The 14,914-nt window shown below is 50.1% G+C and overlaps 1 protein-coding gene across 1 annotated transcript in view; it reads right to left on the minus strand.

Annotated features, from left to right (window-relative positions):
- Positions 1–212: 212 nt before the first annotated feature.
- LOC119431441 (otoferlin-like) overlaps positions 213–14,914 on the minus strand; it is a 391,721-nt gene continuing 377,019 nt past the window's right edge. The window contains 4 exon segments of the mRNA XM_049657509.1: positions 213–1,034; positions 2,327–2,427; positions 2,536–2,714; positions 9,287–9,525. Coding sequence (XP_049513466.1) covers positions 854–1,034; positions 2,327–2,427; positions 2,536–2,714; positions 9,287–9,525 — 700 coding nt within the window. The 3' untranslated portion in view covers positions 213–853.

The following is a 14,914-nucleotide window of genomic DNA, read 5'->3' on the forward strand; positions in this document are numbered from 1 at the left end:
ACATGAGCGATTCTTCACCGTACGTTCCAAGAGGGACTGCCTCTCCTTCAGGTGCGTTTTTGTATTGATTTTTATTGTGGCCTTAGCACATGGCTCTTTCTCGCTTCCTCTTGCGTGCGCCCCTTCTTTCTTTCACGCTTCTTTCTATGGCAATACGAAAGTTGTGTTTACTGTGTCGTTAAGTCTTCTGAGGTCATATAGCAGGCGAAAATAAAAAATAATACCGGCAAACGGAGGCCTCAGAGTGCACCTGATATCATCTTAGATGAGGTGGCGCAGCACATCTCCAGGGCACCCAAGGGGTAGCGCGGTGATCAAAGCTGGAACCAGGGGTGGTCCCTGGGTTGGGGGCTGCCAAAGCCACCGCGTGAGTTGAACTAAATAACGATACGTTGTTTAATTTGCACTGACAACTGCATTTGCGCACGGCGCCATACAAAGAAAAGGCGGGCTTTTCAGGAACATACTATAGAAGAACCACTTCCACGTGATACAGGGGTCTTCATGGCAGTCCGCATATCGAAGGAAAGAATATAACGGGATTGTGGCGAGCGGCGAGGTGGTGAGGCGACAACACGCCGGCTGGGACTGTGCCGTTTCTTCTGTCAGCTGTGGACACACTGCATAGGTTAGGTTTTCTCGTTTATTTTTTTTATGTTTCAATGGTTAGGGCGTTCCCAAATACCTGCCCTACGCACAGGGCATAGCTATAAATCATGGTCGTCACTGAGTCGAGGTGAAGCATTTTGGGGAGGATCGTTTGAGAATATGGGGGTAAGTATACAGTAAAGTTCGAGGGTCGATCGAACTGGAAGCAGGCTGGGACAAGCGTGAAGGAAGGCGCCGCCCGTCTTCAGGCCCCGATCATGCGCTTGACGGTGTACCCGGGCACGGAGTAGAAGAAGAGGGCTAGCAGGAGAATGAGCAGAATGGCGATGATGGCTTTGATGATGACCCACTTGTACTGGTGCCACACGATGTAGCGGATAGACTTCAGCGGGTTCAGGAACCATATGAACGACGAGTCGGGTCGGCTGCACACATTAGGCGGAGAAGGTGTATACACTCCGTCAGAAAGCTTCAAGAACTGCTGGGAAAGCGCTATCTTTCGTTTATAGTACGCGGCAACTGTTAATTGCAAAACACAGAAGTGATAAAAAGAGTAGACGACACGGGCGAAGTGTTCATGGAGGAAGGGGTAAAAGTAGAAGGGAGACAGTATTAGCAGGCATTTTGAGCCACCCATCGTGGCAGGTCCACCAGAATACTAGCGAAAAAATGCAGGAAATAAAGGCGCCGGCGCATTCGCTGAACTGTTAAAGCTGGCCTAACAAGTGGTTATATGCAGGTAAGCTTCAGTGTATCCCTTGGCGTGCTCTGCGCGATCTCTTCAAACGGATGGGGTGGGCATTACAGCAACGGCTGTCGCATCTTGTTAAAACATTGAAAACAAGTGTATGTTGCATGAAACGACCACGGTTAGTTGGCAGATTGCGCGGACATGTGCGCATCGATTAGAACCTACCGAAAAGCAAAGACTGGGGATCGCGTCCGCCATGTTCCGCCGAAGCTCAGAGGTCCCGTGTTGGACCGACTTTTCAAGGCAAGGGAGATAGAAAAAGCGATGGGAGCAGCTTCCTGGAGAGTTGGTTTGTGAAAGATGACTGCCTGACGTTATATTCCTTTTCGGTTTTCTTCTTTCCCGCATGGAAGTTTCAGCCTCTGTTAGCACCTCTTGTATGCACGCCCTATTCCTGTGAATTGTCAGTGGCTCTGTTTCAAAATTGCTATGTACAGAAATAATTTCTTTAGTTATTTCTTTATTTCAGGATACTGGAAGTGTTAGCAGCTTGCGTCGCCGGCTTTCCCACATCTGACTGCTCTATCAACAAAAAGAAACTACACGAGGAAATGGCAAAATGAAATAAAGAAACAAAGGGTCGCATAAGTAACAATACCTTAATAATAATGCATTTAGCGCCAAAAACACGATCACAGACAGGGGAGGACAAAGAAAGGACCTCCCCTCTCTATCGTCATGCTTTTTGGCGCTAAATTCATTATTAATACACACGCAGCAACTAGCTCAACACCAAGTACTACTAACAATACTTCCGATTTGGGTGGGTTGGTTCATTTTGACAGTGTTCATATTGCAGCTCTAAGGACAAAGATGAAAAAAAAAGCACATTAGGCAGGACGGGCCCATTCTGCCGTATGTGTTCTTTTAATTCTCCTCCTTAGCGCTGGTATATGAACACTGTCACATAGAAATGCCGCTCTTTCTTTTTTTTTTTTTTTCATGCACACAAACCATTCATCTTACTTCGGCTTGTCCAGCGGGTCCGGCTCGTTTCTTCCGAGGCCAGCAGGGTTTCTCTCGGCCTCCTCCTTCGTGAGCAGGTGCAGTTCAGCTTCCACTTTCCCCTGCGCGTCAGAAACGAAGCAAAGTTCGCGCCAGCCTCAAGGCTACATCGGCGAAGGGCATAGCAAGGAGAATGCCCCGCGAGTGGAGAACTGAGGCCACCTCATTACCGTGAGCACCATCTCGTCGTTCTCCTTCTTGACGAAGAAAGGCCACCACCCCTTGACTCGCCGCTGCTTGAAGAGCGAGATGATTGGCACGTTGGCCTCTGCCTTGAGCATGTTGAGGCTGCAGAGCTTGGAGGACTTGGCGCCGCGCGGAAACCGGTTCAGGTCCAGCGTGATGGCGCCTGCGTGAGGCCAGGAACGCCGCTCGAAATTTGCACAAGCTTCTCACAGACCTTGGAGCAACGCAGCCGCGCAACGAACTGCTCTGAATGTTGTGTAGTGGCATTCCTAAGCGAGAGACATTCAATTCAAATCTACTGAATTTTAATTTCCCATTTTTACAGCGCAGATGAAGGGGGTTGTAGAAAACAGCTGCGTTAGGACAGCTCGACGAGTCTACAAACCTAATGTTCAGCTGGGCGGGCAGTGCTGGAACTTGCTCAATTTTAAAAACATAGATAAGTACACCAAGGAATCACCGAAGCATACACAAAACAACAATATGTGCACATAATTGAACTTAAGCCATGTCATTTATATACCTGCTACGAAGTTCTTTGCGCGAACAGGAAAAGAAAATCAAAATTGATTAGAGCATAGCCATTAAGAAGAGGCGGAAGAGTATAGTGAAGGTGTTCTTTTCCAAGATTAGGTCGAGGTGTCGGTACTACCCATTCCTCGCCATGTCTTGTTGGATGGCCTAATAACATATAGCGTGGATTTATTGATACGCCGCGCACTTAGGCTTTCTCTATATTTTGTGTTTTCCGCGTGTGTTTCTTAAATTTTCGGATATTCTAGTTGTCTTATCCTTTATAGGTTCTTCAAGTGTGATTTTGTGTTTACATGTGTATTTGGCTTTGGTTATGTACTTGTTTTCTATCTGGTAATGCAAGAACTGCAGAAACACAATTATGAAATTTAACCCACCATAGCTCAACGTATCGCTTTTGATACATTCAATTTGACACCTCCATACTCTGATTGGAGCTCAACGCCCATAGGGAAGCTTATTAATACACTGGAGGAAGTTTTCAGCTGTGGCGTGTTGAGGAAACGTAGTATTGATTAATGATTTATTATAATAATTAATTTTATCTCCAATAACGTTTCGGTGTTTCTTGGTGCAGACGCACTCTCCTTGGCCCGAAATCAAAGAAAACAAGCTCTTCTGGCTTTTCCTTTATGTGGTATAATAACTAGGTTTTTAGAGAATTTATTATTTCATTGTTTTGCATGACGATTGTGTACACAGCGTTGATCTCATTGGATTAGAAAACGTGGCCCACTCAGAGAGGTTGCCTTATGGTCTAGTTACAAAGCCTGAACTCGGCGTTAGTGGCGCACAACAGAGTGAGTTGTTGTAATAGGTTAGTCAGGACTGCCTTGTTAAGCCCTCTTCTAACCTCCGCAAGCCAACGATGACTCTCAAGACTGCTCATTTTGTCCAGTGTGACTTTAAATATATAAATGACAGTAAATAAATAAACGTCGCTGTACAGCGTACCCATAGTGTCCTAACAGCATATAAATACGGCTAAACAATATGCATCTGCTCACCGCAAAACTTACGTCGACATTTCATGCATGCCACTCGAAACGTGCGCTTGTGAACTTACGGTTCGAAGGCTTACTTGATAAACAAGAAAGCCTTTCTGTAATCCTCCTCACTGGCCAAAGGAGAACAATTTCATCAACAGCGGTGAGTACTGATGATAGTCACAAACTGTGACGTCACAGTACCAGAGCTCAAAGCTTGTCACATCGAAAATATATCCAAAACCGGGATTTATCACACTGAAACTTGCAAAGCCACCGGCACCAACCCTATACACATGCTAGGCTACTAAGCACGAAAAGCGAAATTTGAACGTTTAAATTACCAGAGGTCCACCAGTCTTTCCATGATTTATAACAGCCACACACGTGACACGTGCATACTCAGCCAGCAATTTCATTGTCAGAACTCGGAAATACGCATATACTCACACCGAATAGTATAAAACGCATTGCATGGATACTTGAAGAATCCGCTCGCTCTGCGAGCCCAAATTACAGTTATTGCGGTAGCATTTAGATGGACACACCAGGTGAATCTTCTCCGTCACCGTCGCCATGATGTTCCGTACAAAGTCCACGTGCGATAAGAATGAACAGCCCGCACGCCGTCTGCTGCGGGGGCGATATCAAAAGTGCGCGAGGGGCAGCCGACAATAATGGCCGCTTCATGCGCGCCGTCTTTCCGCGAACCCATTGTTGGAGGTCACGCGATCAATCACTCCAGTGAAGGAGTGTGCGCGTCACTTCCTCATCCCTCCCCCCCCCCCCCCCCTCCCCGCCGCAGATGCTCACGGTTATGGCTGCATGCGACGGTGAGTGCATGCGCGGCCCGCGCGCCGTATCTTCTATATAATCTGCGGCAGGTGAAAAGTCCAAGGGCAGACCGAGATAGCTGATGGCTGCATGCGCGCTTTCTTCCAGCGCGCTTTGTGCTGGAAGTTCGGTAATCCAAGTTTTGAAGATGCGGCGTTGCGAGCGGCATCACGAAGCGTTCGCTCCCAGCGGCCGGCACTCTTCATCACACCAACGTTGTGACAGCGAGTGCTTGGGTTGATCAGGTTAGTATGTTCACGTTAATACGTGCACACGTGACACCATGTTTCTTAATTTAATTAGTAGGCAAATGTTTGCTGCAATTTGTACATTCATATAATACTACACTTATATCTTCGTGTAATTGTCTATTATTTTGCTAGTGCTACTGAATGCGTCACTTTTTGGGCAGAACTGCGCCTGTCTTTATCCCACCATCGTAATTTTATCATAATCATCATCAGCAACATCATCATAAACATGAGCTCATTTTAGATCCGCTATGTGAGTAAGGACGCTATCAGAGACCTCAAGTTACCGATCTCCTGCATCAACTAAACCCATCCTGCGTCAAAATTCCCTTATCTCATGCCAAGTTTTTCTTGCAAAGCGTACTCTGAATACCGCAGTTTGTGCATTACTATATACCACATATATTCTTATACATTCTTCTTATTGCTTCTTATATATACAAAAGAAGTCGATAAGGTGTGCACAACAACTCCGAAAGCGACGATCCAACTGACTTCTTATACAACCTAATACGTCGGTAGTGAAGTAAGCGAACATCCGCCTAAGGTGTGACCAGAATATTGCCCTCACTCACGCCACCTGGTGGTATCATAAACGACAAGGGATCATGCGAAAATGAACACTCACGCGAAACCGTTGTAACAGAGATTATGTATTGCTCGCACGCTACCCTTAGTAATGATAGTCTCCATACGGCTGACGTAGCGTGCTGTGAGCTGTGCTTGCTTTCACTTTGACTTGTAAACCGCGTTAGCTTAACCCATGAGCTTGCAGCTTCAAAGACAACGTCCTAACAACACGACCTACCGAGATAAACAAGTTCTACCGGCGCTTTCGAAAGCACAATTCTCGGCCGAGACCATTGGCTGCTTTCTTATTCACCGACGATGACGGTAGTTAGGCCGCTTTAGCGTCACGATAGCCGTACGTTTGTGAGTAGCTCATTGTCTGGGTCACACGTGGGATGGCGTCGTATTTCCTGTTTACAAATGGTGGACAGCGCAAATTGGCACCACGTGGCGACGGTCGATGAGATAAACACGCGGTACAGTGTTCAGGGCTCCATCGGCGCTTCCTGGCTTGTTATTCGATCAGCTGCCGGGGATATCACGTGAACACAGTTTTGAGGGGACCGCTCGACATGACTGCAAGGCACGCTCACACAAGTCGATCACACAATTGAGCACATCTTGACGTTGTGATATGTGGCGCATTGTTTGTTACCGTGGTCATGGAGTTGTTGCTCCTGCCTCTTGTTTTAAACTACATCAGAGCGCGCTGGAACGCATTACCATGAGCCAGCAAGCATGCCTCCAGTATTCTTCTGAAGAGTTTAAGAACTCGTTTGTACAATTTTGTCGTATTTAATTCACCAGTAAACAAATAAAAAAGTCGCAATTTTACCCGATAGGCGAAGCATCGATTGCGATAGAAAATTAGTAGACAGCTATGCAAAGTAAGGATAGTAGTTTTATCGGCCGTATAAAGTTGTAAATATTCGCTTACTAACTAAATAAACAAGCACGGTGTCACGCGCGCACAGGTAAACATGAACACATCTCGCTCGATGACCACGAAAACTGTTTAAAGCGATGGATTGAGAAAGCGCGCCAGCAGCAGAGGGCAAATTGACCTTCGCGCTATCTCGCGTCTCGCTTCAACGCGAACTAAACGTCGAAAGCACAGCGCATACTAAACTATCGGCACTCGGCGCATGCACTTCGTAGCCATCGCAGATCGCTTTGAAGATGAGGTCCCCACGGCGCTCACTTCGGCCACATAAGGAGATCGATAATCAAGACACGGTGCCCGCGCGGAAGCTCCCTCAGTAGCAGCCGCAAGATCAGAACGCCGCCCCCCCCCCCCTACCCTCTCCGTCGCCTCCTCTCCGTCGCCTCCTCCCCGTGCCCCGCGAGCGAACGAAGAGTGCGCGCTTCCGGCCACCTTCTTCTCTCGCGTGCGCGAGATTAAGCTGCGGTTGCCATTAGCGCCTCTTCCTCTTCACGGACACCCTCGCCAAACCGCCCACCATTACCTGAAGTGCTCTCACACGCACGCTTCCTCGGATTTTTCGAGGCAGCGCCTCGCTCACACCGTCCACCCGGAGCCCGTGGCAAACGGAAACAGTCGGCCACTTCCAGATTGTGGCCTTACCAGGAGGGAACGGCAACGACTTCGGTTTTACTCGCTCGGCTGTGTCTGGACGGCTGCGCGGCTGCACGCCAAGGGTTCCACCTCACCGGCCTGCGAACGTTGCGGCGACCCCGAGACCCTCGAGCGCCTTCTCTGTGCTTGCTCAGCGCTGGCACAACCTCTTAAGGGTCATCACTGCCTACAGGCACAGGGTCTACCTGCTGCGACAACCAGCGACCTCCTGTTCCCGTCGCCTCCTCACCTCTGAGCTCACCATAGTCCTTTGGAGTTTGTGGAGTCGAACGAGATCACCGCCCATCGCTGAGCGCTGGCCCCACCAGGCCACCGCCTCCATGCATCACCAGCCTCCTCCACTCGCACACACAGCGTTCGGCGCGCGGCGACGGTTTTATCGCCGCTGGATTTTATACGGAACCTCACGACGACAACGACGGCGACGGCAAAATGCGCTTGGAGTGTGCATATAATTGCTATCGCAATAATAAAAATGTCGCAGTTTCACCCGAAAGGTGAAGCATCAATTGCGGTAGCAAATTAGTAGAGACCTATACGGAGTAAGGATAGTAGTTTTATTAGCTGTGTAAACTTGGACATGTAGCAGCACCAGCAAAGCGCAGAACTGTTGTCGACGCCGTCGGCGCTGTGCCCGCGTTCGCACCGACTGCGCGCGGCGTTGGGGACTGTTGCCGGCGCCTCTGGCAGCGGCTCGGAGGTTTTCGACGTGATGAGAACGTTACACGCCTCGAGCAGCGTCGGAAGTCTTTACCACATTCTCGCCTCGCTACGTTTTATTGCGATAGCAATTATATGGACACTTCAACCGGATTTCTGCCGTCGGCGTCGCCGTCGCCGTGAGGTTCCGTATAGATAAAATCTTCACCGCGCGCCGTATGCCCGAGCTTCCGGGAAGCGTGCGGGGACGCGCGCTATGACGGAGAGCGAACGCACTCAATCTCCCTCGCGCAAGCAACGAAGCGGGAAGCCAGCGCCGGAGGGAGCGGGGGCAGGGGGGGGGGCAGGGGGGGGGGCATTTCTACTCTGCCAACAAACGCGCTCGTCGCTCGACCGCGCCGTCTCTTATCTCTCCCACGCGCAAGCAAGGAAGCAGGAAGCCATCGCCGGAAGGCGTGGGGGGGGGCACTTATACTCTGCCAACAACCGCGCTCGCCGCTCGCCGCACCGTCTCTTATCTCCACACGGCTCTGGCCTTTATGCACTGTGAATTCGCCGCTCAGTTTCTGCTGAAGCGATAGACCGCACGTACCTTCGCCCGCTGCAGCGTACGGGCTTGCTGCCCGCGTTTTGTCAGTCGTCTGCAGTCATTAAGTGTGATCTCTTCATGTTTGTTTGTGGGCGCTCACACCACGCTTGTTCATTCAGTTAGTAATAGTCGGGCCACATTTTCCAACGCAAGCTACACATGTAATGCTGCCCGGATCGGCAGTGCAGCGCTACAGGTGTGTCCCTTCGCACGCGCGCTGCCCACGGGAAGCGCTTCTCATCAACACCACCGTTTCACACGCGCCTTCTCGTGGTCATCGAGTCTCTCTTCATGTCGGTCTACTTACGCCGCAGCACACCTACTTACTTAATCAGCTCATGTTTACTACAATTTATATTGCTACCAAATCCGCTCACCTTACTTCGTATGACATTGCTGTGTTGCTATCGCATTCATTGCTTCGCCCTTAGGGCGAAACTGTGACATTTTTTAGATAAATACGCATTTGGTGCCACATCTCCTCGCGCGCTTTCACTGTATGTACGAGTGAAAGCGCGCGTCCCTCGCGTGCTTTAACTCGCACATACAGCATACGGCACGCGACGACAATTTAATCGCCGTTGGACTTAATGCGGAACCTTACGGCGACGGCGACGGCAACGCCAACGGCAGAAATGCGCTTGGAGTGTCCATATAATTGCTATCGCAGAAATAAAGTTGATTGCAACTTGCATAGAAAGAGTGCGCCCTCACCGAGGAAGTCGTCGGCCGAGAAGTGGTCGGCGTCCCAGACCTGGAGCTCGAGTCGCGCCGGGATCTTGCACTCGGTCTCGTCCCACGAGAACAGCGACTCCTTCCGCGAAATGACGATCTTCTCCTCGGCTGGCAGGTAGTCGAAGGGAAAGACGAAGCGCCAGTTGAAGTTGCCTTCGCCCGTCAGCGACCGGTAGTGGATGTCGGTGCACTGAGTGTCCTCCTGGCCCTTCAGCCACCTGGAACGGCACAGAGGACACCGGCTGACCAGACCACTCTTCTAAAACAACAAGCGCACGCCACCTACGACACCTACCGTTCCTGTTCAGTTCTCAGATGGCTTACAATCCTCTTCCGCCGGCAACAACGCAATGCTGCGCTGCTGCCTCGCCCATCAGGCACGCAATGGTGGTGCCGCTAGGGCTGTGCTTAAAGTGCTTCAGTTTCGATGTCTGATTTCTAACCTGTTGGGAGGCGCCTGGTTTAGTACTGGGTCACGACATCTCGCCATAGATCAATCTCGAGAAAACCCTGCATCAAAAGCAGAGAGCTTTACGAACCAAGGTAGGTCGCACATCCAAAGGAAGCGTCAGGCGGAGGGCCTTCGAAATGAGCGAGGAACGCTGTGATCGCGCTAGTCAAGCAACCTGGGGTCATCGCCAGTCCATATTCAACTGATCCAACTCTCTGTGATTAATTCCATGGTTCTTGCACCTCTCACCAGGCTCATCCTTTACGATCACCTAGTTTGGTTCAGAAGTCAAATATAGACTTAAATTTCTCCTCCTCTGTGGCGTTCTTATCCTTGAACTTAAGAGTGTGCGACACCTTACTCTGGCCTGAGCTCATCTCCCACTCAATAAACGGACGACTTCTATTGTCTTTTTCTTACCCCTAAAACCACGGCACAGAGTGAGAGCAGGCACTAGTGTGCACTAGTGAGAGCACCGAGATGTGAAAGGACTGCCCGCACCGCACGCAGCTGAGTGCGACAGGGGCCCTTTATTTCCTTTTGGTACACGGTAGCGTAAATATTGTGGAAGACTTCCCGGTGCCCACACCATCCAAATCAGACGATGTGACGCGCATCGTCCACCGAGAACTCGAGACCGCGTATCCGGCTTTTTACCCGAGCTGTGCACATCCCAACAACCGCGACCGTCGTGCCGTCAGCAATACGTACGACTCATGTCGTGGCAGGTGTAAGGATCTTCTTCGTGCGACGACAGAAACTGGCACTCATGACAGAGACGTGCGCCGCGGTATCAACCAAAGCTTTGACAGGGAAGCCGTCAACGTGGACTTCAAGAATGTTCCGATAGGCGCGTAAGGGCAACAGACGATTTTGGGATCTTTTTGTGCCTCGAAGAGAGGAAAAATAAACGAAAAAATAAAGCGGTCGACAGTGCAGCTTCACCTCCACAAGCTGCACAGTCTAGTTTTCCGGCGAGAGGCGACGGTTAAAGGACGGCGAAAGAGAGCGGTGGCAAGTCGGTGAACGAGATGGACGGCGATCCGGCGGAGACGACTGGGAGTAGCGGGTACCTTCCTCAGGGACATTGGGTGCAGAGGATTCGGTGCGGGGCGGAAAGCGACTTGCAGTATGGAATGGCTAGAGGGCAGAGAGGGCCACTGGCTGCGTCAATAGCGGGCAATGTGTCCAGCTCGGCCGCAGCGGAAACAGATAGGCTTATCATCGGCTGTTCCCCATTCCGACGGGTTTCTCGACTTCCCTTCCTTCCACACTATCTTTGAATAGCACGTAGCAATATCACCATCATGACATGCAAAACTGCACAGTGCACGAGGCATTGATGGTATTCTGGTGTTTGGCACAATAGTCTTTATCTCATCTTATTTGATAACATGTACTCGCCCAAAAACAAAACGACACACTGGCTCGTGCCCGACTTGAGGGGCGTTATCACGCATAGAAGAAAAGCAGGTGAGAGAAACACTTCCGCAGACAAAACCAGCAGGCTACGACAACGCCCACATTCTTACAATAAATAGACGGAGTACGTGCACACATGGTAATAATACGGCGTGATAGCAACTGATGGCTTTCTTTCGACAAAACCCGAATGAAGCTTCTGGAGCATCGTTGAGAAAAGCGTCCTCGCCAAGCACAATATGAATTTCGTTCACATAACCTTGCAACAGACTCGACAGGCGGAAGCCGCATTTTTATGGGGGCTAAAGGGAAAAAAACGCTCGTGTGAAACGCATTGGGCGCACGCTAAAAGTCCTTACGCGGTCAACATTAATCTGGAGTCCCACGCTACGGCGCACCTCATAATCAGATCGTGGACTTGGCCCGTATTACCCGAAAATGTAGTGTTTAAATGCTTAAAGTAGACTCCACAGGCGCAGCCGGAGCGGCTACATGGCTCTCTGTGGTCGACCGCTTCGAAGAGCCAAGCCGCGTCACTTTGACAGTACGAGTGACCCATCGCACAGGAGGAACACAAGCGAGGAAAAAGAACGCCTGCTTGCTCGAACCCTCACCTGCAACACGCTTGCTACCAACCACTAAACATTTCGGGAGACAATGCATTCAAAGAGCGTGTGATCAATCGTATGACCAGACTGCGGTATGAGGTGGAAGGTACCCCATGCCATTCGCTAGACACTCCCTAATTTTCAGCGGTGATAACCCGAGAAGCCGCTCAGAGTCTCGAAACTCCGACAGCTGGTTGGGTGACACAAGCCTGCTTCGCTAACCTTCTCTGGCTCGAGCTCGCAGTGAGACATCTATAGTTGATGGACTGCCGGCATTTCACAAAGCCCATACAGTACTGTTCCGTGGACTTGGGCATAAATTCGAGCCACTCCGTTCTGCAAAAGTCACAATAGAAGGTAGACGACACTTCAGCCGTGGTCTCAGCGCCGTGTTAGCTTGGGAAGTGATGGCGGCGCGTTCCGAAGAAGCACAGCGCCAAACTCTTACCGGAACACACCCTGCTTTGGAGTAGGCCTAGAAAACCATGCAAGGGTAGTATTGGGGAGATAATCGCAATCTCTGGTCTGGCAGGCTGAAACCGCTCATTTTGATCGGAAGGCGAATGAAATCGCCTGACCACGCTTTATAGGCTGTAGGCTGTCGCCAGCTTACTGAAGAACCTTCTTGGCAGGCGTGCTTAACCCGTGCTGCCCAAAGCCCAATCAACATAATGCAAAATTGGAACAACTAGTTTACCCTTATTCCTGGTTCCGGAGAGCACATTTGTGGAATGTGAGCAGTACATTTGAAAAATTTACTACAAAACTTTATTTGAGCTACGACATAATTAGTATTGTAATTATTTATTGGTAATCAGCTTGTTGAAGGCGTCCCAGCTAAAATTTCACCACAGCATATCAAAAGCGCTGCTACGAGCGCTGTGTTCACGTTTTCCCGCAATAATCAGCATTTCGAGGTACCAAGCTCAGCGCTGCAAATATGATACTTTCGGCATAGCAGGGTTCCTAAAGAAACTTCTGTGGTTTCACTTGGTAGAACCATGATCTGATCATGAGGCATTCCGTAGTGGAGGCTGCGGGTTATTCTTGGCAACCTGAGGTTCTTTAACATGCACCCAATGCAAGGCACTCAGGCGTTTTCGCATTCCGCCCGATAGAACCCGCGACCTCGAGCTCAGCAGAGCCGGGGAGGGGGGGGGGGGGGGGGCATGCTTCTTCCGCAACATATACACATCCCCAGACACAACTGAGCCGATAGTAGAGCTGTTTTATGATAAAGATATCTGCAACTTCAATCCTGTAGCTTGCCGTTGCTCTGTTGTCTTGCGTAGGTCGGACCATGTTCTTAATACCTAACGAGTAGGCCAGTATCTGGCTGCTACTACTTCGAATCAGCTAAACCATTCAACTACATAGACTACCACCACTGAGTTACCTCTACTCGGCAAAAACCCACGCAAATGCCACATAGCACGTCTCTAAAGGCACAGACGGACTTGCGGAAAACCGCTCGTTGCAAAACTGCGCCACAATTGGCACGACCGTCGCCTTACCCGCACATACAAGCATCTTTGCCACCATGGCCAGAGCGTGAAAGAATATAGCTTTCAGCTGAAATCAGTGCGGCTGTGACCAGTGTTGCTGATAGAATGCCATACTTTCTCGCTGCGTTTGCCCAGGCGAATGCGTCGGCATGCCAGAAAACATTGTCGCAGTTTCATCCGAAAGGCGAAGCATCAATTGCCATAGCCAATTAGTAGAGAGCTATATGGAGTAAGGATAGTAGTTTTATGAGCTGTATAAACTTGGACATGCAGCAGCACCAGCAACGCGCAGAACTGTTGTCGACGCCGTCGTCGTTTTGCCCGTGTTCGCACCGAACGCGTGCGGCGTTGGTGACTGTTGCCGGTGCCTCTGGGGGCGGCTCGGAGGTTTTCGACGATATCAGAACGGGAAACTCGTTGATCAACGTCGGAAATCTTAAACACCTTCTCGCCTCGCAACGTTTCTATATAAATACGCATTTGGTGCCGCCGCTAAACGTCGCCTCCCCTCCCTTCCTCCCTCCCGTCCCCCCACGGACTTTCGCGCGACGGAAGAAGTCGAGTTTTATGGTGATTGTAAAGGAGGAAAGAGACGCTTAATTCTGCAGCCCTTTAGAGAGCACGCCGCAGAACGCAACGCGCGTTTGCTCTCCGACGTGCGTTCGCTCCCCGTGAAAGCGCGCGTCCCTCACGCCCTTTCACTCGCACATACAGCGTCCGGAGCGTGGCGACGATTTCATCGCCGTTGACATCATACGGAACCTCACGGCGACGGCGACGGCAGAAATCCGCTTTGGAGTGTCCATATAATTGCTATCGCAATAAAACAGTTCCGAAACCACTGGCTCCGGGGCAGGAATTAGCAGCTGACGCGGCTGTGAAGAGAGAAACCTCGTTAGAGTAAGCATATTACTCTCACTTGCTCGTCTGCGAGCAGCGTGTTGGATAGAAAATGTTATCACCCGTAGGCTCACGTAGAACCATCGCATGTATCAATTCAGGTGCGTACGTTCATTACAAGACAACGTGTTAAAATCCTCAAAGTTGGTACCCTTCTGATGGTGGGCTTCTGATGGTGCATTTCTGTTGAGGCCAGATGTTCAAGTTCGCACTATGTACTTGCCATCTCACACAGCCTGTCTAGGTTTCCTAAACGTGCGTAAAAATATTTCCTTCAGCTATCGCCAAGATCTTGCACTACCTTAATGCGCAAAAGCCTATAATCAAGTTCTTCGGAGCCTACGTATGCCTTTTATTCTAATGTCACGAAGAGAAGATCCGCACTGATAGAAAGTGACGTTGCATGCTTCCAATTTCGCACCGCAGTTCGGAAAGAGGTGGCAAAAGAAAGACGGGCGTCGTTTCGCGCAAAAGAGAACGGTACCAAGCCTAAAGTCGCTACGCAGACGTTGTGTGTCCTCGAAAGCGTCCGTATATAGAAAGCGATGAACAGTTAAAAACACGTTTTGCAGTTGATCTTTGCTGTGACAGGAAACTAATTGAAATTCTAAACAAGAATTGTTACCGAAAGCACCGACTATCACTGTCAAAGTAACAATCACCCAGCAGCAATAATTCCGCCGTACGCAGTAGAAGTCGATAACGGTGCTTGACGCTAGCT

Source organism: Dermacentor silvarum, chromosome 10, assembly GCF_013339745.2.
Source record: "Dermacentor silvarum isolate Dsil-2018 chromosome 10, BIME_Dsil_1.4, whole genome shotgun sequence".
NCBI classification, from domain to species: domain Eukaryota; kingdom Metazoa; phylum Arthropoda; class Arachnida; order Ixodida; family Ixodidae; genus Dermacentor; species Dermacentor silvarum.